This window comes from Rhipicephalus microplus, chromosome 3, assembly GCF_043290135.1.
Source record: "Rhipicephalus microplus isolate Deutch F79 chromosome 3, USDA_Rmic, whole genome shotgun sequence".
NCBI lineage: Eukaryota > Metazoa > Arthropoda > Arachnida > Ixodida > Ixodidae > Rhipicephalus > Rhipicephalus microplus.
In genome coordinates, this window is record NC_134702.1 from 103,820,356 (window position 1) to 103,845,643 (window position 25,288).

Consider the following 25,288-nt stretch of genomic DNA (forward strand, 5'->3'; position numbering starts at 1 on the left):
CAGAAGAACTAGAAATAAATTGAAGTGAAATTGTGATTCTTTCTTCTTAGAACACATTCATCTTGCAATGAAGGTGTTGTAAAGGCTCATAGACAGATTTACTGGCCACCAACAACTCGTCGACGTCGGTGCCGATGAAGGGTAGACTACGCGTGACTTTGTCATTCAAATGTTGAATAGACTAAGTGGTGCTCCTGAGACCAGACTACTATCGCGAAAACTCGATGAGTCTGAATAGTATTGTAATGACTGTTTTGGTTGTATCTGTCTCAGTCACAGGAATACGGTGACAGGCGTGTACAATGTGAATCCTCAAAAAGGCGTTCATGCTGTACAGAAGGGCGGTAAAATGTCCTACGCTGGGTAACAGGTATAATCTAGAATTGTCTTAGGTTGCCAAAATTAGTAGATTTGGCATGGCCTCAAGTAACCGAATGTCTCGGAGTGGAGCTGCCCATTTACTGGCTGATGGGCGAATGATTCTCAATTCCTGGGAGATAGTTTCGACGCCAATCAAAAGTTTTGAAGATACCCGACGTTTCGGAACCGACTTGAGTCCTTCCTCAGGGGTGACTGCGGAGACTGAGTAGCAGCGTCGTCTTCAAAGCACTCGCGGGGTGGCTAATCAACCCCTTTCTTTCTATCTTGTTTTGCCTTGGAGCGCAGCCCATGTGAATACACTGGGGGAAGGGTTCCGAGAGAGCGGTTGATATTATGGGCTGTCCTCTGTATGTGCCACGACTCGAGTAACAACCTTCTCTTCAAGTTCGGTTCGCTTTCAAGGATGGCCGTCGCTTCGAAATTTATTTTGTGATCCAACGTCTCAGCATGTTCGGTGACTACGCTGCACTCTTTGTAGAACTCCATACTAGAGGTATGTCGTAAAAATTTAGAGCTCATTATTCCATTGAGTAAATGGTCATTCTCTCGATGGTGGACTGATCAATGTACGCACGTTTACTGAAGACGGAAAGCTGCTTGGAAGAGACTTCTGCATAATCACTGCCCAACAAATTAGAAGGACTATCAGTTTTTCGCCGGCGCATTTAGGCACACTGTTAAACGTGCGAAAGAATATGGCAGTCGACACTTCGATTATCTTGCCAAATCTAACAATAAGCCTAAATTGTTCGCGTATCTGCGGTCAAGAAAGGCACTGCCAACACCTTTAACTTTATAATCATGTCTCTTGGTGCCACAAGAGATGAACGCCTTGCTATAAGAGATAGCTAAAGGTTTAGAACGTCGCTTAAGCACAGATCTCTAAACTATTCGCAACATGCAGGTATCTATGCATGAATATACAGAAATTTCTGTATATGAATTGACTGAAACTGCTGTATGTTTGTCAACGGCTCCCCATAAACCGGAGGCAATTACAAATTCCACGTTAAAAATTTTACCTCAAGAATTGCCTTCAGTTCTTTTCGATATTGTGAATTATATAATGAGGAACCCATGGATACCGCAAAAATGAAAACTTACCATAACTATACTGTTGCTTAAAAAACATAACAGAGGCACATATTGCATGACATAAGGCCAATTGCCTTGACACCAAATCTGGTGAAATTGATTGAGAGAATCATCCATGCTCGAATCAATAAACTTTTAGACAAGAGGTCCATTCTAAGCCTCTGTCGAATCGGGTTCAGGACTGGGTGTTCCATATGGAATGCGCATGTTGATTTAGAAAGTCATATACAGTTAGCCCGACGGGACAACAAATATGCAGCTTTAGTTACTTTAGATATCGCTTCAAGGTACGATACTATAGGGCATGGTCTTCTGATAGATCGACTAGAATCCCTCAAGTTTCCGGCATACGTAGTAACACGGATTCACAAATTCCCCATGGACCGGAAGTTTTGTTATTTAAGAGGTGGATATTCATTGACTATGCACACACAAACCAGGGGAGTACCACAATGCTCAGTGCTGTCCCCAGTGCTATTTAATGTGCTAATGAGCACCGTTCAACCAGGACATAACAACTTACGTTTATGCAGACGATATTGCTTTCTTTGCAATGGCAGACACCATTCGGACATTATACGACCGCCTTCAGTCTCATCTTCACACTCTGGAGAACTGGCTTGATTACAATCACGTCTTACTAAATCCAAGTCAACGCGCCCTTCTTGTCTTCCCCTTGAAATACCTCAAGCATATCTCATTATGCTACCATTCTCAGGACACACCACAGGTGGAATTTATTAAATATCTTGAGGTAATTTAAAATGCATCTACAAACTGACGCCCACTGATTGAATACATAGCTAGTAAGGGTGCGCGAGCTATCGGCATGTTACGCCGGATAAGCAACTACTGAATAGGCATGAGAAGAGATACAGTAGTAATAATATATCGAATGTGTTTTCGTCCTTTTCTGGAAATAATATGCGTGCTTTTCTGCGGTGCTCCCGCCTACCAAATCTGGCCTCTCATTCTTTTACAAAGTGAATCGTTACGCTTATGCTTTCGTCTACCTAAAACGGTTTCTAACTGCGTTTTATTCCTGGAATCGAGAGTTCTTTCTCTTTCATGCAGGTTTCGTATCTTGAACGTTCAGACGTTTTTCAAGAAGTTATAAGTCACCACACCACTCAAGCAGTCAGAGACAGTATTCATATCCTCATCGGAAACATGTTTCGGTGTTAGATGGCTACGGTTTCACAACCCACAAATTATATTTGTACAACGTTTACTGGAACCGCTGAACGAACGTATCTGCGAGATAAGGCCGACTAGTGATAACTCACCCGATGTTGATATTCAATTTGACATTTTTCCTAATAATGCAATGTTACACACCCATCCACCTTTAGATGGTTTGCTGCAATAACACTTGCAGAGCGTCGAAACCAGTGTAATTATTGCTAAAGGTGCATCACAGTGTAACGAAAACACCCGTTTTCGTGGCCGAGTTTCTCGCAGTGGTACTCGCCTTACGAAAGTTAAATGCAGAAATTTCATTGGCTGTTATAATTACAGATTCTCTGCTTCTTTGCGGTGCACTTTCTCTTAGTGCTGAATCGCACATAATTAAGGCGTTTCGTGCGTTAATAACCCACATTTGAGAAAAGTTAGATTTGTTTGGGTGCCGAGTCATAAAGAGTGCTCTTAAGCAAAATGGCCAATCTTTTTGCGAAGTCATGAATAAGTGGGCCAATTTTACCGTGTTTTCTACCATCCGCTTATGTGACGGCGGCGCAATTTCACAAACTTACCACTATAGAAAGCTTCGCAGGTACATCACTCACAATTTCCATAGAATACCGGCACTTATTTTATCCCTAGCGCTGATACTATTGTGACACGCGTAAACAAGAAGTCACAATTACGAGGCTGTGAAGTAGGGCACCGAAAATAATTTTCCACCAACACAGGTCTGGTGGGGTTCTTTGTCCAATGTACGCTATCTGTGACCAGCCGTAAACTATGGATTATTACTTTTTGTGATGTAGGTGATTTGCTACAGCTTGTAGATCCAAGTTTAAAAAATACTTTACGTGCTATTGAAATGAATTTATCTATGGCCATGATTCTATCCTTTGGGGCCTCTGTTTCTAGGTTTGCCAGTGCGAATGTTCGCGAGGCATTGCGAAACTATCTGAATGATACTAAAAGACTAGCGAACTAATCGCATTATTCTTCTGTGTCACGAAATACGTATACATTTCCTTCCTTTTCCTTTGTCAAGTTAGGTTTTGATCTAGGTTATAATCTATTATTATTACAAAAACGTTATAGTAGGTACAGATTAGTTATCATCAAAATTTTGTTCTAAAGGTTGTAAAGTTTTCATTCTATAAGTTTTTTTACTCTAAAATTGAGTAATACTTTATAAGACAACTCAATTATTGGCCGATCCGCCCCCACACAAGCGGTTGAATAAGGCGCAAGAATGCGTCTGGAGAAAACTGCAGACGGGATCTTTTCCCAACCCTTACGTGTTGAACAAAATGTACCCGGAGGAGATAAAGCCGCAATGCAAATGGTGTCAGGCTGTGGCAACATATGATCACATACTTTGGGAATGTAGCATAGTGCCACCGCCGGTGGATATTATGCGTGATTCCTCTCTTGAGCACTGGGAGGCCATGTTCACCAGCTAAGACGTCGTTAAGTTAAGGGTCGTGGAGTGGGCCACACAGGTCGCCGCCAACCTTGGGTTGATGGCCATCTGACACGGAATCATCCGCAGTTGCTTTCTGACGAAATAAAGGTTTCCAATTCATCCATCCCCCACAGCAGGTATGAGCCACCAGGAAAGGTTAACAAGAACAAGAACAAGACGGTGGATGCTCGAGGTAGCCTGTGGGGATACCGCAAGAGTGACAACACGTCGAGAGCCGCCCGCATCTTCACCAAGACTAGCTGCCATCTTCGTGGCTCGGGTCATCCAGCTGGTGGGTGGTTTAGCGAGCAGCTGGGACAGTACAGCAGCATACCACTAACCTTCAATGAGCCCGGGCACGAATACACCCGTCTTCCACGTCAACGGTGCACGAGCCAGGAGGATGTGGGACGTGTGTGGAGTGCCTGCCCGCACCCGTACAACACCGTGGAACGATGCCCGTGTTCCTCACCTCGAATCACCGCCTTACATCAGTGGGGACGCCATTACCAGCGGATGTGCCAGTACCGACGGACGTGGTGAGGGACGGTCGTCTGTAAGCGCAACCGATGCTCATCGTAGGCAGCCGACACAAGGAGCACAGATGAGCCGGTTGTTGACGCGTTGGCGAAGACAAATAAAGGACGCGCGTAGCACTTGGCCGTGTTAAAACATGTTGATTATTGTTTAGGAAAACAGCTCATTTTTAGCTTTATTCTTCTCTCTGTAATTATTTATTGTCCCCTAAGCAACAAGAATGGAAACCTCGGCCTAAAAAAAAAAGCACGGCCCAAAAAATAAATGAATGCTTCCATTTCATAATAAGCAGCCATTTCTGTTGTGTGCAGTCATTATACCAAAAAGAGACTGCTCATGACGAATGTGGCTGCCATAAATTAGGGCGCACCCATTCTTAGCAAAGAGCGAGAATAAACTGTTTTTAAGCAGAACAATAGGCTGATTGCGAGTGACAGGCCCTCTCTCGCGGCTGGCGACAGAAATTTTCAGAATCTGACCGAGGGCCACCAGTTGGCTTCCCAGGGTCAGATGGTCCAGTCGTGGCTCATTTTGCATCGAACGCAATAGTAGGAGAACACTACAGCAAGCGTGATAACATTTATGTTTACAGAACGCTTTATTAGGCGAAAATTTGGTCGGTAGCCTTCCCGCGTTCAAAGAAAAATGACATTCCTTTGATTTGCATAGTGAAAACAAGCGCTAAGTTATTGCGGTCAGAGTAGGGCCCTCCACTGTCATCTGTATTACCCCTCTGGCCAATCATAAACTATCACTCCTTTTCTGACAGAGAGAGATTACTCTTTATTGGAAAACAGAGGATTAGGTGGCATGCAATAAATCGCTGACTTTCTACTCTCTATGTGGACGGGCATTGGGGATCGAAAGTAGAGGTAGGAAAAGAGAGATAAAAGCCAAGACGGTAAGACAGAAGATAAATTAAACAAATAAAGAAAACGCCACATGTTTGACTATTGAATGAGGACACGAAATAATAATTTTTCTGTATTGTCAAGCTACAGCTACAGTTTGTCTAGATGACCTATGCTGTCGAAGTACGTGAACGAAATTTCATAGCACGTCTCTGTAGCACGAGGCTGGCCAAAGGTACCAATACACAGTCAAGAGAAAAAGTTCTCTCGGTTGTAGAGCGCACGTAATGCTTATAAAGCGCACGCTCACCAGCATAAGCTGTACACTCAAACAAGACATGTTGCACAGTTTTGATGGAGCCACGGTTGTTGCAGTACGGACTCGCTGACTGACCGAAGTGGTACAGCAAGCTATTTACATTGACACTGTTTAGATGAAGACAATGGTAGACAAGAGCCTTATTCTGAGGTAGCGGCCGATTCAGTGAAAGGAGGCCTAATGATGTGTCCGAAGTTTCCAGCGTCTCTTATTTCCACAAACGCCAGTCTTTCAGCCATATAAAAGCATCTGATTTGGTGAAATAAGTTCGTCTGTAATTGTGTTGAAGACCTTTGCGTACGCCTCCATCTGCTTTTTCGTTTGCCAGAATACCACAATGAGCCAGCGTCCACTGATAAGTGATATAGTTCCGTGCGGTAATATTTAGATGATGTAAGTATGCCATATCGAATGAAACGGGGGAAGAATTAGTTTTGTTTAGCAAGCTGAACAAAAAGTAACAGCTTCGCTGCAAATGCGAAGCAATGAACGTGATAGCACAAATGGGAAGGTCACGCGCTGAATGGCAAGCAGATCGAAATGTTCCCCGCGTTTCTCACGCACAAATGACGCATAAAACGTACTCGAGATACAAATGAACGCCAAAAAGCGTCCAAGTTGTTACTTAGCTGTGTCTGAAAAGCGCGCTTTTTTCGCAAACGGAGGCTGTGCAACAATTGCAGTGGCCTTTTTGCACCCCGTAACTACAACAGAATCGTTCCAGAGCAAGCCCAGTGCCAGCCAAGATGTATGATCTTCCCCACCGAAAGATAAGGGCGCGTGAGAGATCGTCCACTCTCCTCCTTCCTAGGGGCCAAAGTACGCATCTGCAATGAAAGCGGCCGCGCGCTTATTGCGCCATCTGGCTGACAATGCTGAAAACATGATAGTTCCCCCTGAAATGCCCGCCAACAGCGGTAAGTGGTAAATATAAGTAGCTTGCCATTTCAACGTTGTAGGAGGTACCCTGTATGGTTCAATGGTTGACGCCTCGCATTCACGACGCGGAGCGCGGAGGTCCTACGTTCGATTTCACGCGCCTGAGTTGTTTTCTGAACTTTTTATTTCCTGCGTGAAGGTATATATCTATCTATATATATATATATATATATATATATATATATATATATGAGACCTAACAGAAAGTAATGCCAAGGAATGTACAGGGGAAGTTATTAGAACCAATTGAATGTAAATAAGAAGAAAGAAAAGTGGACGAAAAAATAACCAGCCGTGAGCAGGAATCGAACCTACGACCTTCGAATAACGCGTTCGATGCTCTAACCACTGAGCTACCACAGCGGCCTTCCCTGCATCCACTTTTTTTGGGTTTATATGTGAATTTAGAAGTAGGAGTGACAGTCAGCGCCATCTATAAGCCAAACGACGAGTGTGAAAACACTCTTATGCGCATGTTTGGCGTCACGTAGCACGGGAACTTATTATGAGCGGGCAGCTGATTAATTGTCCCTCTTATACAACCTAAACACACCAAGTCTGCCATTAAACACGGAAATGAAACACGGAAACACATGTTAAAACACGGAAAAACGAGCCCTTAGGTATACACTTCTTTCCCCTATATATATATATATATATATATATATGTGTGTGTGTGTGTGTGTGTGTGTGTGTGTGTGTGTAATTGCTATCGTAATAATATCTGTAAATTTACCCATCTGGCGTTTGGCGCAAGATGTATAGTACAGGTTATTTGATTGCATGAAGTTCTGCTGCCGTCGAGGATATCATCCGCTGCTGTCAATAGGATAGTGTTTGTGTTGTAGAGGAGATGTGAAGTCCAAAAGCTTAAGTCTCCTGAGTGGTTGAGGCGTTGGTGTAATAATGCGAGTGCTGAACATAATACTCGGCTAGGGAGAGGAGAGTAGTTTTCAGAAGCGCAGTCTGTGACATTCATTTTTTGCACCATTGATGCAGGCGACGAGTTCTGACTGGCAGCGTGCGAAATTGAATTCATTACCACGCGCTTGTGTGACACAGCCTATAACGTGCTTGCAACTTTTTCTTGTTATTGCCAGCTCCACTAACAACAGAGCAATGTTAAAAAGTATCGTAAATTGATTCAGCTCGGAAAAAAGAATATGTATTGTGCTTGTGTTGTGATATTGTTTGTCAGTTCCAATAATTGGAACCTCATGGTATGAAGCCTACCTGAGGGCTTCGGCAACATTTGAATTTCTACCTGCCAGTTGACGCCACACAACCATGACCACACATATCCAGTACACGGTGGTGCGAATGTCCGCGTGGGCAGCTTCGCAATGAATTTACTCGGGCAGAGTAGCATTTACTGATATTGTAGTCAAATAGATTATTCATCGTACTTTTAGGGGTGAAGCTTCTTAAGCCATGAGTAGTGCATCCGCAATGTATGTAGCAGTAGTAGTAGTAGTAGTAGTAGTAGTAGTAGTAGTAGTAGTAGTAGTAGTAGTAGTAGTACGTAGCCACCTCCACGGCAAGACTAAAGGAGCGGCACGCGTGCACTCATTTGAATTGAGGACAAAACCCCCACACGTTAATCATAAATAAAAATATAGTTCCTATTGAAATAACCTAAGGAGAGTTAATCTCCGATAAAATTTTTCTTGAATTTGGTGCTTACTAAAAAAACGAGTAACAGAAGGATGCCCTTGGAGCACAATATTGGGCCAAAAAGGTTGCCACGTTGAACTCGCTGGGCGTTACCTCAATGGTTATAGCAAGGTTTAGCTAGGGTTGGGGCGCGGTGCCATGAACTAGACACGAAGCGTAGACAGTAAGAGAGTGCACGCGTCCGGCCGTGCCACCTCTCGTTTAATCCTTCGAAAGTCCGCTGGATGGCAGTACTTTATCTGATGAATATATAATGAAAAGATGCAAGATAACGGTACCTGGAGTAGCTACATGGACGGACTTATTTATGAACAGACGCATGGACAGCCGGACGAAGCGACAGGCAGATGCGTGGATGGACCGATGGACACACGCATGAATGAACATATGCACGGATGGACGGATGTACGTACGAATGCAGGGATGAACGCACAGACGGGTGGACGGATGGACGCGCAGATGGACGGACGCATTTTCTGAATTTTTTTTATCCTATAGCACGTATACTTTGTAAGGATGACAACGGACCTGGGGTTTGGGCACGGGCTCCTACGCAGATAGAGAAAGAGGAGGTGAACGACAGAATAAGAACAGCCGTCCTGGCGTACAGGTGTTGTCTCTTTTTTGTCTCCTCTACAATACATACACGCGCACACACAAAGGCGCGCATGAAAGTTCATTACTTAAGGTCGACCTTATGCACCCGCCCCCCAAATGTCCTGGCTATGGCACTGAGCGCAATATTCATTTGCCGACAAATGGCGCGAAGAACATTTATACCGTAATAGCAAACGTGTGGACAACCAAAGCGGTCACATCAATAAAAGCATTTTACCAGTATAAGGACATTGCAATAACACTTGTCTATTTAATCGCTTGTCCTTCTTGCTGTGTATCCCGTGCGCGCAGGGGCCCCTTCAATAACGTTTTGTGACCGTGAGAAACAAAATTGTGTTACCGGCTTCAGTGTTAAACAAAGCATACCATCATAATCTATAGTATGATTAAAATCATACTGGTATGATTCAGTGGCCTCGTCTTCATTTGCCGTATTACTCGATTTTGCAATAATGGCTGCAAAGAAAATGATTCTTATTTTTAGTAGCATTAGTGCAGTTACAGTAACAGCTCAAGTATACTCATTTCTTGTACATAAAATGAATAACTTGAGTGTTAACGCACATAGAGCAAACAAATATTGAATCTATGCCAGAAATCAAGAAATGCCCTGTTGTCTTCAAACAGCTATAACCAACTAAAGTTGGGCTGTAGAGTTTCAAGTGGGATATACCCCAGTGTGGCATCTGCACGCGCTTCTCGGAGACGTTATGTTAGCAAACTCGGGCGCTGCCATGTTTTAACACGTGATCTAATGGCATGCACTCCCGTTTTCACGTCAACTGTTCTTATATTATCAAAAACTTTCCAACCAAATGTGATGTTTCAAGTGCTCGGTTACTTTACAGCTGCCAATACCACTGTGTGCTCTAAATAAGCTTACAAGATATCTAGTGGAACTTCTAAGCACTAATGCATTTATTTTTATTTCCTTAACAAATAAAGTAAGTTCAAAGTTAGTTTAAATCAGCTAGAGAAGTACAAATTACGCATGGCTGGGTGAAGGCTACAGTTTCAGCAAATAGGATCTAACTCGCGTGCATAAATACATATGTGTACGTTAGCAACGCCAATGTACCTCTCCTGCTGTCCACCTTTACATGAGCCAAGCGTAGCGCAGGGCTGTCAGGAAACAAATTCACTTGTCGAAAATGCGGAATCTTCTGAAAACAAGCTATATACGAAAAATTTACGTTGGCGCTTTGAACGCCCCCTATTTGAAGATGTAAGTAAACGAATAAAAAATTCCAGGTATTCAAAATCAGCCACAGTCTATAGTGCTGTTAATGATAAATGATATGTGGTGTTTACCGTCCCAAAACCACCGTATGATTTTGAAAGACGCCGTAGTGCAGGGCTCCGGAAATTTCGACCACCTGGTGTTCTTGAACGTGCACCAAGATCTGAGCACACGAGCCCACAACATTTCCGCCTCCATCGGAAATGCAGCCGTCACCGCCGGGATTTGATCCCGCGACCTGCGGGTCAGCAGCCGAGGACCTTAGCCACGAGACCGCCGCGGCGGGGCCAGTCTAGAGTGCCAAAAAAAACAATCGGGTTTCCGGAACGTACAAACCAAAAGCTAGTTTCACAACGTTTCACATTTTACACAAAATTTCGACCGACAGCTGTCCTTACAACTTTTTCTGGCCGGCGACCAGCCCAGCGACCGTGTGTGAGTCTGAACGCCTATAAGCCAACGCAGACTTCGTGAAAAGTTTCTTCGACGACACTACAGACTACACAAGATATTTCGACGTCTCTGTGTATTCAAATACCAGGTTGTATGATGGCAACACAAGCCTTGGGCGGCACCGAACACGTCCAAAGTCGTGCGTGGTATGCGCGATAGCGCATGTTTAGAATTTTTATGCACGCACTTTTAGACGCTGTGCTGAAGAAATTTAGAACGTGTCATTTGGACACGCACAGTGCCCTTAAAAGGCAAATGACATATCCAACAGCAGCTGCACACCGTCATGGTGGCTCTACAAAATTTAAATAAAGTCATGCCATGAGACGCACAGAAAGCTCTCGAAATATACAGTAGCAAAAGGGGCCTGTTTTGAGTCATGCAGGAGAGGTTAATGACACGCGCGAAGGCCTGAGAGGTAGTTGCGTCTCACCCTTCATTACCCATACTCCTTCCTCACTTCTGTTCCAAATGCTCGGAAGAGATGTTCATTATTTTCAATAAATGTCACATTCATTCATTCATTCCTTGGTTCATTCATTAAGCACTTGCTTTTGTGTTTGAGTGAGCACCGCTTAGGTATCAATTCCACTGTTGAGCGGCGTATAGCCTATGGTGTTGTCGGCGTAAGGTGTCCATATAAAAACTTGTTCAATCCAGAAGCACCTTCGGTGGACGCGGAACCTACCCCGCTACATCGTTTCAAAAAATAAACGTTTATTCCTCTTCCTCCTTTTGAGAACTTTACGCCGGCGTCAGCATAACCAATAAAGTGAATGAGGACGAAACCGACAACGTGCAACTTGTCGATATCACGGGCCACCGGCCTCTAACCTTGCTTTGAACCTCCACTAAGCCAGCCGCAGTGCTCGTACACTGCGGCTCGCTTATCTTGCCGTAACGAGCCGGTCGACGTGGCGCTTAGTTCGCGACACGTTCAATGCAAAGAGCGTTGTGCGTAGCACTCTAGCGGTGGCAGTTTCTGTGGAATTATTCAACGATCACATTGCTACAACTATCATTAGCCAAAACTTCAAACACAGTTGAAGTTGCTTGAAAAAAGGCGTTCTTAGATAATGCATTAGGCAGTGCTGCTCTCATAAAATAATTTGTTTCAATATTCATGCATAGGTCAGAGCCCGTCTTGCGTCACAGCAAAGTCTAGTATTTCTTCAGGAGAGGGCATTGCTACCTGTGCTTATTCTTATTCCTCTGCTCTTTATGCAATCGAGTCTCGTCATTAAAATCATTAGGACCTGTCGGTGCAGGCCACAAAGCAACATCTGAGAAGCTTCACGATTGTGCAGAATTTTTCTTTGAACAATATGTGCAGGAAGCGGCTACTCAAGTTACAATAAGAACTTACTCGAGCGCCAGTTATCACTGTTAATGAATAAATGATTCGTTCCATCCATGAGGAAATTACTAACAACCAACAACTGTGTTTGCCGCCAGTGTACAAGGTGTATTGCGTGTACCCTGACTTATTCTTGTCAGCACAATTCAGCCAAATGAAGAATTTCTTTTTAAAGATCCCGATGGTCCTATTTATACCGGGAGGACTACTGGACAATGTTATATCACAGGCCGATGAACTTTTCATATTTATTTCTGTCTCCCACAAACCGCACTTCTATATCGGCTGAAAAAAAACAGCAAACAAGCACCCTTTAACACCTATAGCTTTGTTGCGGCAAACGCATACAAAGTTTTTATTGCTTTAAGTTTCGCTTTTAGCTAACCTAACTTAAGACCTGTAGTATATTGCTTCAGATGCCGATGTTAGCTTGGTGCTTCATACCTGACAGTTGCCAAGATACCTTGATTCAGTTAAAAAAAATTGATAGTATCATCTAGTGCTAGCTGAACAGCTTATTTAAAGTTGTGCCACATGCAAAGGTAATATAACAGAGTACGCAAGAAATAAAACCTTATGATTTTCTCACCAAGTAGGACGGGAGCAAGATATCTTGCAGAGAGTGCTGAGCTTTTCATGTTGCTTGGTCTTCCAAATGACTAGTCAAGCCAGAAGTGCCAACCAATCCGATCGAACCTTGCTTCCGAGTGAAATCACTACAAAAAAGTCAAATGTTTTATTTTCCTAAATGAATGAGTAAACATGAAAGATACCAAGCAAACAATGCTGAAGGATTTCTTACGATGCTGTTTTGAGCATTCATAGGCCAGCGGTACGCATCACATCTAACTTACTCTGCATATTTACCTGTTGAAATTATAAGATTTCAACAGGTAAATATGCAGAGTAAGTTAGATGTGACAGACGTCAAAACAATGTGACAGACGTCAAAACAGTGTCTGAAACAACAACCATATGTTTTTATTCTATTTTTCTGCCCACATAACAAGCAATGAAAGTTCTCGCTTGAGCGAGAAATGAATTCTAGACATGTTTTTTAACCGCAAAAGCTGAAATATTGTCGCGCACATCAAATGAAGTGCTCGCACATTTAAAGGGGGAGGGAGGGGAATTGAAAATTCTAGGGTTACGCTGCCATAGGCACACTTGGGATAAAGGCCTGGGAACCTTTGACCAGGAACATGGTGAGGATATGAAGGATAACAATCAAATGTTTAGGTAGCATTCACACGCGTTCACCTTCAGGCTATTATTTCCCAATCATAACTAAGCTTAAGCACAACATTCATAACTGAGCATAAACGCAAATACCTCTGTAGTAACTAAAGCAATAGTACAAACATCTGGACAGCACACCAACTGTTTTTCGTTCGTGCATATTTTTCAACGCGAATGTAAGTAGCCATTGAAACGCCACTTTATTTTACTCGTACACGACCATTCATAGCAGTTTTTCACGTACCATGAACTGCTGTAGCGCAGTCACCTAGCCCTACATAGTTTTGCTTTAAAACGGGCCAAACGCGGTATTGATAAAGTGTCGCGCTGAGTTTGAGGACGTCGGACTCCCTGCAGATCAAAGTGACTGCGCTTCGTTTAATTGGGGTGATATGCCCGGAAACATGCATACTTGCATTTATGTGGACATACAAAAACGCAGGTTGTACAAACTGATAAAGACAGCCTCACTACTGCACCCTCCTATTGATTTATCTTGAGTTTGACACGTAAAATGTCATATTGTTTAAATGAACACATTAAATTAGGCTGCCCAATCACTGGAACTCCTAGTTCTGCTCGAGTAATGGTGTGGCACCAAGAAAGTTTTTTAAACCTTCTTGTGCGGCACACTTACATTAAGTTTCAGTTTACTTGCATAAAATCAAATGATGAAACACAGTGGTTTCAAGTATGCTCATTTCAGAAGGATTTCGCAAATGTGCCCCTATAAAACTTTTTGGCGATGTCAAGGTCAACCACACAGCCACAAGTGAGGGCTCCCGTGTTTAGCACAGTTGCTACGAACGCCCGATTGCATTCGTCTAATGACTCCTCACGCCTCTTTTGAACAGAGCAGCAGCCGCAGCCTTATCTAATAAAAGAAAAAACCTTTACAACGCTGAAGTGAGAAGTACAACCCAAAAACCCAGCAACAATCTGAAATTATTGCTATTGCATTCAGGGCAATAAACATCCACGAATTTTTTTTTGTCAATAATTGCCATTGTCTTGCACGCTTTCGTCGTATTGTAACATTCATGTGAGATCTGACGGAATGGCACGCCATGAAATTGTATTCCCAAAACAAATTTGCGCAGGTTCCACTGAATTGTGCAAAGCTGCACCAGGAAAGAGTTTGTAGGCACTCGGGTCGTTTTTGCTAGTCTAGGCGAACATGCATTCAGCTGCTAATGCAGGAAGTGTTCACATGTGCAAATTGTAAATCTCAAGAAAAATCACCTAGCAATAATAACACCATTTTTGTTAATTAGTTTGATTGCTGAAATTTGCACATTAAAGTCCTAGTCTTGAACAAATAGCACTACCAGTGTACCAGGTTCAATTAGCCTAATTATTTTGAATATAATAAATATTTTTTTCTGCATATGAGGCTAGGTTTTGATTACCTTACATTTGATGTCTACCTGGAACTAGTTAGCTGATTGGTCTAGTTGGCATCAGTGCACGTAAAATGTTAAGACTTTACGTGTACAATCGCCAGATGACGCGCAACTCAACCCGTCAGCGAACAAAGCAGCCAGCTCGTGCACGGCACCTCGAGAACCATGCGAGGTGAGCTCAGACACTGCTAACGGCTTGTAGAGCGAGGTAATAAAAGAAGGACACGTCTTTTCAGCAACAACGTCTACTTTATTCTGACAACCAGAGAGCCGAAAATGGAGCAGGTGCAAGAGGCACGAGTGAAAGAGTCAAAGGAGAAACAGACAGGAGAGCAGCACGTTGCTTGGAATGCTGCTCCGCAGATTTTTATGACCGCGGGGTGCACGGTGGCAGCCGCGTGGCTATAGATTTCTCCCCCCTTAGAGAGGAAGCTGGTGCGACGAACCACTCTCATTTGAAGGGTCATCTCAGTGAACGTGGCGCAGAGGTGGTGACGAGAACACTGGCGAGGAGGGGCACTCGTGTCCAGTGGAGGGAAGGGCAAATAACACGGGAGGTCTGAAGGCTGCAGTCGACGATAGATTACGCACTGATTTCACATACGATGTATGATAGGCTCAGGGGAATGCACATAAATGAATGTAGCTCCAGAAGTCTGAGTAGGTATCACAAACGTTTCAAGCTAAGTTTTGGAAGAGCAGTGAAAGTGGGAAGGAGAAAGATGAGCAACCACCAGAAAATTTTTACTCAAAAGGCAAATTCAAATAGCCACTAAACAAATTGACAAAGTAATCACTGAGGATAATAAACCAGTGTGAACATACACAAATATAATTAGACTGTTTGAGCTAGAGCTTCCTGAGGCACGTGACAAGTCACCTCGGAAAAGAAGACACAAACCCAGGAGTTGGTGGGATGAGGAAGTTAAGAGAGGCATAGCAAAACGTCAAAAAGCCTGTAGGAAACACAGATATGCTAAGCAGCAGGGTGAACCGCAGATAATGTTAAAAAATGGGATATCTTTCTAAGTTGTAAAAAAGCAGCATTCCTACTGATCAATGAACAGATTAGATGAAAGGGAGCTCAGTGGCCGGTAGAAGTACATAAAAAGGGTAGAAAGGCAGCTGCGAAATTTTGGAACCATTTAAACTCCCTAAGAAATGAGACAAGCCTTGAGGAGGGGTTTAAAACTACAGCTCAAGGAGCTAGGCTAGAAAAGACGAAGCTATTGAATATATAAAAACAGGGGTGACAGAAAATTTTCAACAGAGAAGTGCCTTATGCACCGCAGTAGACAAGGATGAATCAAGTGGTGCAATGGCTCCATTTTCACAATGAGAGCTGGAAAGGGCTGAGAACAGGGTTCCTAGTAGTACATCAACAGGCGCAGATGGCATTACAATTATGCTGATAAAGACATTGGGTCCGAAGTCTAGGCAGACTTTGAGAGAGGCAGTGAACAAAATCATAATCAATGGTGAAGTCCCCAAAGATGAAAACTTAGCAGGATGAGCATGATCTATAAAGGGGGACAAAGCTGACACAAACAACTACAGCCCTCCAACAGTGACGACAGTGGTCTACAGGCTGGCGATGCAGATTATAAAGGAAAAACTGCAGGCATGGATAGAGGATGAGGGAGTGCAGGGGGAACTGCTAACTTGGTTTAGGAAACACAGGAGGTTGGAAGACAATATGTTATCACTGACGCAGTGCATCGAAATAGCAGAAAATTAACACAGGCCCCTGTGGCTAGCATTTTTTGGGTATCAAGGAAGCATACGATAGCGTGGTTCAAGAGGACTTGTGGGAATACTGGACACACTAGGTGTGGAAGATGGAGTCACTAATATATAAAGGATATCTATAAAGGTAACAAGGTAGTTATAAATTGGTAAAAACTGGTATCCAAGACCACAGGAGTAAAACAGGGGCTTAGGCAGGCGTGTCCTCTGTCACCCTTGTTATTCATGATGTACCTACAAGGATTTGAGGCCAAAAGAGAGGGAAGTGGATTCGGCTTCAACCTCTCTTTCGTCAGACAAGGAAAACTCATTGAACAGGCACTACCAGCATAGATGTACGTAGATGATATAGTGCTAATGGCCGACAACAGGGAAGATTTGCAGAGATTGATGGACATCTGCGGTAATCAAGAAAAGATAAGATAGATTTCAGATTCAGTAAGAAAAAATCAGCAGACACAATTTTTAATGATAATGAAGGTAGAGAGCTAGAATACAAGAGGTCACGCTAGAGATAACAGATAAATACAAATATCTGGGCGTATGGATAAGCGATGGCGACGATTACCTAAAGGAACACGAAATATACGTAACGACTAAAGGTAACAGGAATGCAGCAGTGATGAAAAACAGGGCACTGTGCAATTAAAATAGGTATGATGCTGTGAGGGATACATGGAAAGGGGTCATGGTTCTTGGTCTGACGTTCGGCAATGCGGTCTTGTGCATGAGATCAGAAGTTCAAGCAAGATTATAAATTAAGCAACGTGGAATAGGTAGGCTTGCCTTCGGAGGTCACGGAAATACACCAAAGCAGGAAGTGCAAGGTGATATGGCATGGACATCATTTAAGGGCAAAGAACCTAGCATCAAGATAAAATTTGAGGAGTGATTGAGAGAAATGGGGGAGGTGCGTCGGGCTAGGAAGGTTTTCAGCTACTTGTACATGAGGAATGTCGATGCAAAATGGAGAAAGTGAGCCAGAATATTGACGGGTAGATACTTAGAAAACAGCAGAGGCCAAACCAAAAAAATGCCTGCATATCCATGGGATGAATGATGGAGAGTGGGGCGAAGCATACGTCCGTCCATGCGTTTGTCGGTGTGACCGTCCGTGCGTCCAACCACCCGGCCGTGCGGGCGTTTGTTCGTGCGTCCACACCTCTATTCGTGCATCCGTCCCTGCGTCCGCTCATGCATCCATCCATCCATGCAGCGATCTGTGCGTCCGTCTGTCCATCTGTCTGGGTGTCCTGACATCCATCTAGTCAACACTCCAAGTACCACCATTCATATCTACGGACTACGGGTCACCACTTTGTAGAGCCAGGTTGTACGAGACAGACACGTCTCTTCAGTAACAACATCTACTTTATTCTGACAACCAGAGAGTCGAAAATAGAGCAGGTGCACGCAGGGCACTGAAAGTGGCAAGAATGAAGAAGGCGAAGGAGAAACAGAGAGGAGGGCAGCACATTGCTTGCAATGCTGCACCGCAGGTTTCGATGACCGCGGGGTCGTGGTGTTGGCTGCGTCGCAACGCGCTTAACAAGCTCACGTCTGTTTAGAACATGGATGGATGAGATTGTGGTGAAACTTCGTTGAAAGTTAAGCAGGCCACACGCAGTCCACACGCAGGCCATACGCAGTTGGTTTGCAGTCATACTCAGACTCCTGCAAACCAACTTCTACTAGATACTCTGTTCCTTAAGCATATATACGAAAATTTACGCGAATAGTCCTTGCGCCTCATGTGCAGAGGCTGCTAGTTTGCCTCAAGTGATCTAGAGTGTAGGTCATTGGGCCCGATGATCAGCAAGGAAGCGTGGGACACGCTTCTGCGAAGCACCTTCTTTAAGACGAAGTCCTGGCCGTCCACCGTGCTAGTGGCCAACCTAACAAACTACACCTGTTGGTCTGTTCGTGGGATTAGCCAGATTCGCGTTTTGCCGGACCAAAAAAAGTTGATTCACTCACTCACTTTACATATGTTCTAATTCATATTTCTTCACACCCTCCATTACCTCGAAAAAGGATAATTCACGCTACAAAAAGCGAGGATTTTGGCATTGGTTCCCAAGAATCCCAACAATAGTTTGGGCTTTCTTCATTTTATGAATCAGCCCACGTGAACTGAAGTGGAAATCAGGGAACGGCTGACGTATGCTAATGGAGTACGCAATCCACAGGTGCAAAGTGCCATTTGGTACGTCGTGAGAATACACCTTTACAGTCGCTTTACAATGCGTTGGAAAATCTGACGAAAGTATTCGTGTCAACACAAGTGTTCTAGCACTGACCTGCTCGGCTATCACGTACTGTAAACGTTGCACACGTGTTGGCCAGCTCACGTTTTGATTTAACTCGCTATACATGCTGTAGCATCGGTACCACGAGTGCCCGTTATATTGCAACATTCCTTCTTCGAGTTTTGTTATCGCTTCGTTATACTGCAAACACTGTCTTGCGCAAACCGTGCCAAACGACGGGAAATAATCGAGGTACGTACCTCGATTATTTCCTATGAATAGATGTCACAGAACGAGCGCTAAAAATGGGCGCGCCGCCAAATTCTTGCGATAACGCGCGGGAGAGAGCCGCGAGGTCAAAAGAAAAAAAGAAAACAAACATCCAAGGCTCTCGAGCGCGCGCTTCTCCCCTCGGAAGCGTGGCTTCGCCGATGAACCTCCTCACTCCACATCGGCGGCCGAGCAAGCCCGCGAAATTTTTAGAACGAAAGAGGCGTGGTCACGCCGGGTTGAGTCATCCATCGCGGAAGGCATTCCAACCGTCTCGCCCTCTTCCCAGCCTTCGCTGCGTATCGCGCCGACGAAATGACGAGAACCTTCTGGAATGTCGTGCGGAAGGTATTTAACCGAGCAGCGGAGACGAGAAAGCAGGAGAAGACGGAAGTTAGCGCCAGAGCGCGTAGGGTATATCGCCGTGTAGTCGGCGAAGGTTTTGTCCGTAGAGACAAAGCAGGAGAAGACGGAAGTTAGCGCCAGCGCGCGTAGGGTATACCGACGTGTAGTCGGCGAAGGTTTTGTCCATAGAGACAAAGCAGGAGAAGACGGAAGTTAGCGCCAGAGCGCGTAGGGATTCCGCCGTGTAGTCGGTGAAGGTTTTGTCCGTAGAGACAAAGCAGGAGAAGGACATGATTTCCACCTGAGGGGTGACGACTCGAGCTACAGGCAAGAGTGTGTGTTTACCGATATCGAGCGAAGACGCGTGGCAACAGCTGCGTGTGTGAAGCCGACGTGTTTCCGGCGAAGAAGTTTGAAGCTTGGAGAGTGGCCATTTGAGGACGCGAGGTTTCCTGGAAGAGAAACTTCGGCGAGGTTTCCTGGAAGGGAAACTTCAGGGGGTGGCGGAACGACAACAACGCTGGACTTTGAGTGAGTGATTCTCGGAAGAGTATCATTCAGACTTTTGTTCCAAGGACTTTGGACGTAATAGGTTTTCTATCTCTTTAGTCTTTAAGTGTCTTGGTTGTTAAATGCATGCGACTGCATTGTAGTGTGAATTGTTGTCTGTGTCCGATGTTTTGAGTGTGGCTGATTGTACTGTGTAGTACGTTGGTTGATTGGTGACATATTGTACTCAACTATTGTGGAGTGTGAATACTCGTGTATTGTTTTTGATCTGCAATTATTGAGAATATAATTTTGTTTGTTTATCAACTCTCGGATCTGACTTGTTCTTTGGGCCACATCCGGCGTCTGCTGGCGCGCCAATAAGGACCACTTCTAAATTGTCCACGCTTTCGTGGTGCGGTTCGGGGGGCCGATACTTCGGCCCTTGGAATTAGCCCGGCAATCGCCTCCCTAATTAACGGGACCTGTGTTACAATAGAACATTCCTATGTGATTACGCGTTCAACACAGACATTACAGTTTCATGGGTGCTAGCAGCAACATTAGACTATTCAATGGCACATGTATAAATGCCGACGCACTTCCCCACTTGTCATTTGCATGGCGGCCGATGCCTTGTTCGTCGCTATCGGTGCCAGTGTGTGTGGCTGTAATATTTACGTTCATCGCCCACAAGTTTGACCAAATTAACAGTTTCATTTTAGGGCCTCTACAGTTAGCTTCTTTTGCCACGTCCCGGCCTTGTGACCAAGTTTGAAATAAAGTTCTGTGAGACGTTTTTTAGATGGTTGCGCCAGTTGTCACCTGTGCCTCTTTTTCCAGTCCTGAGTGGTACTTCCAAAATTTTCGTTTAGCTCAGCTTTTGCTTTAGCTACTAAGCGATAATCGTACATATATGCATGACGTTCTTACTAAGAAATGAAAAAAAAACAATGGTGATGATAAAATAGCACAAAAAGCGCTATCATATCCACTGCGTCCACACCACACACTGCCTTAATAAAAGGGCAAGGGAGCCCTAGCTTTCAGAAAAAACAAAAGATCAGTGCCCATTCAGCTATGCACTGTGAATCCTACATAAATAGGCTGGACCTTAGAAGTGTTCGCATATTCGGAAGATGAAGGAAAACAGTGGCACGTGAACGTTTCGGGGCCTATTTTATCGATGTGAAACGAAGTATATGTGCGTCAGTGGCACAGCTGTTAACCTGCGTGAACAAGAAGCGCAGTTTTACTCATTGTCATGTCTTAAGCGTTGCATTGTTCGCTATTGCGATGCGCAACTGTAACTGCGCATGTGTATGCAGGTATGTGAAAAGTATGTGAAATCACTTATTTGAAGTGTTTCATTCCTGGATGCACAATGATATATATTTATGGTAAAAAGAAACCAACGCTGCTCATTACGCTTTCTACCACGTTTGTTTTTTATTCCTGTGGTGTTAACAACGCTTCATTTTTTGTGGAGCGTAGAATATGAGGCAGGGAATATATGTTTATATTTTGCGCACGTACTTACATCAGTTTGACATCCACGATGTGTTTCTATGTTGTGATGTTTACACGACTAGAGGTGTCACTGTAAACGTGACAATAAATGTTTTACATCGGCGTGCAGTTGTAGACAAATAAATGGGCTCCAGTTCGCAATTGCTCCTTTCACTGTTTGAGCTGAACACAGCGGTCACTTCATGTCGCAACGCTAGAAACGCAACTCTGGTAATTCTAGCACACCTAATTGTTTTAGCCGTGCCTTTAAGTTAACAAAGTGCGTGCGAATATGCATAAACTTTCACTTTCTACATGCGTCAAGATGAGCCCAAGTGAATTTGACTTTCACCCTTCTGTTCTACCACCATGTTTTCCACCAAAGCCTTGTCCTACCGACCGAGCTTGTACAAGTGTTATCGGTGCTTCTGGGCTTTTAAATACACCATTTTGAGGAGTTAAAATGACAATACAGCGCATCTGCGGCATCATTTACTCTAAATGAAGCCTTCTTTTATTGTGTGCGGTGTCCGCGCAAGAAGCGACAAACATCGATGCGACGCGCTTTCAGCACTTCCACGAAATGTACGCCTCCCCTCACCGACAGCCGCCGGTCACAATCACCGGCACTTCACTGGCGCTTATGCGACAACATAGACACGTCAATTTGTATGCTTACTGAACCAATGCGATAGCATAATGTTTCTGGCGCACTGCATTTGTTTTGGCCTAGCTGTTATGTAGTTGTTCCTAACGACAGAGCAACATACGGTGCGCTGGCACGACTGCGCTGTGCGTTGCGCGAAAAACCATCAAAATTTATTTTGTGGGCGTATCTATCAAATGAGCATAGAAGCGTCATAAAGCCTGAACTGATGTCACTCTTTGGAAGGAGCGAGAAACGGATAATAAACTTGGCAGTAACCGTCATAAACTCTACCTGCTCCTCAGTCCACTGAGTATTTTTTTTCTTTGCGGTTGCGAATTGTAACAAAAACATGACGCTGTTGTCATTATCGCAGTGGCAATCGTTACAGGCATCAGTTGATCGTGTTTATCAAATGTGCAAGTTTAATTAGCAGCTGCAGATACCGTTCCTCCCAAGTAAGCGACAAACACAACCTAAGTTAAACGGTGACTTTGTGAGTTGACTACTTCTTTAACATCCAAGTTCGCTTCCGTCAGCGTGACGCAGTAGTTAGTGTGCTCAACTAGAGATACGAAGGTGGCAGGTTCGATTCCGCGCTGTCACACCTTTTTCTTTTAAGGAATCTTTTTACATCGTTTTTATACAATTATTTTTATTATTTCTTTAGTGGCAGCTTGTCACGGTGGTTCTGACGCTGCTTCGCGCTCCACCATTGCCGGCTGGAGCGCACCATCCACCATCCACTCCACCATACACCACTATACGCCATGTGCCACCAACATTTCCACCACCATAATCCACCAAAATGGTGGATGGTGGAATTCACAATTCCTATGGTGGACGTTTTTTCAATGGGATGATTAGTTTCTGAAAAGCCTGCAGCTTCATAAAGGGAGGAGGGCGCTGCGAGATGCGTCAACGCACCTTTCCGTGTTTTGGACAGTAGAGCTATAATGTCACCGGGACACACATACGCACACACACACACACACACACACACACATATATATATATATATATATATATATATATATATATATATATATATATATATATATATATATATATATATATATATACATACATATATATATATATATATATATATATATATATATATATATATATATATATATATATATTTATATATATATATATGTGTGTGTGTGTGTGCAGTAAATATCATTCCTAAATTATGAGCTGTAATGTCCCAAAATCATCTTCTTATGAAGGACGCCGTAGCAAAAAGCTTAGAAGATCACTACCGTTTGTGCACAAAAATCCAAGTAGACAATCTTTCAGCATTTCGCGAAATGCTGCTGTCGCAGCCGAGATCAGCTCTCGCGACCTTCAGATCTGCCCTCGAGCGCCATAGCTGCCAATCACTGCGATGGGCTATGTAGAAAACTAAGATATTTAAATACTTAGCTTAACCTTTTTCGTCTTTTTTATTTGTCGAAGTGTCTGCAAAAAAAATGAAAGAAACAAGATTAAACATTTTGATGGTTGCTTGTTTTGGTCCCTGGCACTTGCCGGCCGTCACGTAAAAAGCATCGAGTACTTGGCGAATAGCTTCAAAAGGTACCCCTTAGGAACTAAAAGAATAAATGGACACAGTTGACAAACAATTTTTATGAGATAATTGCTTTTTTGCACTTCAACTGCGTCCACTAAAAGTTTGTTAGTTAACTGCACTGAAAGAAGGTGTCAAACTAAGTGTTATTCTTTGAGCCTCAATGGCTGTGGCAGCTTCATTGGTGCATGACAGGGGTAAATCACACGCATTTTTACTACCTTTTTACTTACCACGTACAAAACTAAGCAGGCGGACATGACGCATCAAGACCCCTTTAGATACACGTTCATCGCGGCGCAAACAGAGGACGTCCTCTGTTCGTGTCATGCCGCACGGGTACCCGAAGATGATTGTATACTAACTCCCGCAAATCGCCCCATTAGATGAAGACACCCCATTGTTCGATGAATAGGCAAAGAGGCACGTATTAAGTGCCTCTAAGTTTGCAAAGATATGCTTTACAATGAATAAAATAGGTTTCTGATAGATTCACGAACTTGAAAGCTAAGCTAATGAGAAGACAAAAGTCACCAATAAAAAAAAAGAACTGTAGCAGAGAACTTGGAGTGTGGCGCTGTGCTGGGTTTTATGTTTTAGCGTAACGAAATAGAAGGGTTTATTCTTCCGATGATTTGCAATGTTAAGATTCTTATATGGGATTCGGTAAGCTCGGTGAGCTGTTCTAGCACGTGCTTTCACATGCCCCGCCGCGGTGGTCTAGTGGCTAAGGTACTCGGCTGCTGACCCGCAGGTCGCGGGTTCGATTCCCGGCTGCGGCGGCTGCATTTCCGATGGAGGCGGAAATGTTGTAGGCCCGTGTTCTCAGATTTGGGCGCACGTTAAAGAACCCCAGGTGGTCAAAATTACCGGAGCCCTCCACTACGGCGTCTCTCATAATCATATGGTGGTTTTGGGACGTTAAACTCCACAAATCAAATCAGCACGTGCTTTCACGAAGATTGCTTATCGGGTCACGCTAGTTCACGACGAAAGCGTAATACCATGAATGAAGCGAGGCGTCGTCTGCCACGACACTGTGATTTAGTAGTTTGATTCTTGTATCACCCGTAGTCTTGGTGTAATTATTCTGTTACCAGTTATACTTAGCAATGTGTGAAAAGTTCAGCGCCAGTGACTTTGTAAAAGAAAAGAACGCATCTATTTACCGCTGTCCGCCTCCTAGCTTTCAGGCCCAGTGTGTACCGCTGTAGGTTAAAAGTTGATTACCATACACTTTCAGATCGAGACTTTGAAGAGAGTGGTCTTGCCCTCACTTGTGTGAAGTAACATTTTCAGTATTCCCAACCCCCTGTTACGACCGGCCCTGGGGAGCCAAGAAGGAAGAGTTTGGGGGAGAATCGGTTCTTGACCTGACGGTGTCGTCCACCCCCACCTCCCCATTCGGGTTCCTCCTCGCCGGGAGAGCTCCGGGGTCTGCGGTGCGTTCGTGACCATGTTTGGTAACATTTTAGGGCGCCGTGACCATATATGGACCTCGTGTTGGGATGTGCCACTCCATGTGGTGTGAGGTGTGTTTCCCCCTCTCTCGTGGCCGAGGGGCCAGAGACACCGTATTGCCTGACGATGCCGACGGGGCGCCCAGTGTCAACGGCGCGGCGCTATAAAATGCCGAAGACGTTTTGTATCACACGCACTCTTCTCTCTTTGGGTCAGTTGACCACTTCTCCACATGTAAATAAATCTC

At 44.1% G+C, this 25,288-nt stretch overlaps 1 protein-coding gene across 6 annotated transcripts in view; it reads right to left on the minus strand.

Annotated features, from left to right (window-relative positions):
* The window catches only part of LOC119159971 (uncharacterized), an 81,660-nt gene that overhangs the window by 43,300 nt on the left and 13,072 nt on the right, over positions 1–25,288 (minus strand). For 2 of the 6 annotated variants that reach the window (XM_075890075.1, XM_075890077.1), the window contains 2 exons: positions 12,698–12,824; positions 9,425–9,514 (listed from right to left, as the gene is read on the minus strand). In XM_075890075.1, the coding sequence (XP_075746190.1) occupies positions 9,425–9,514; positions 12,698–12,746 (139 nt within the window). In that variant the 5' untranslated portion in view covers positions 12,747–12,824. Of the gene's footprint in view, positions 1–9,424; positions 9,515–12,697; positions 12,825–23,441; positions 23,472–25,288 lie in introns of those variants that run through there. The other 4 variants (XM_075890076.1, XM_075890080.1, XM_075890078.1 and 1 more) reach the window with 4 other exon arrangements.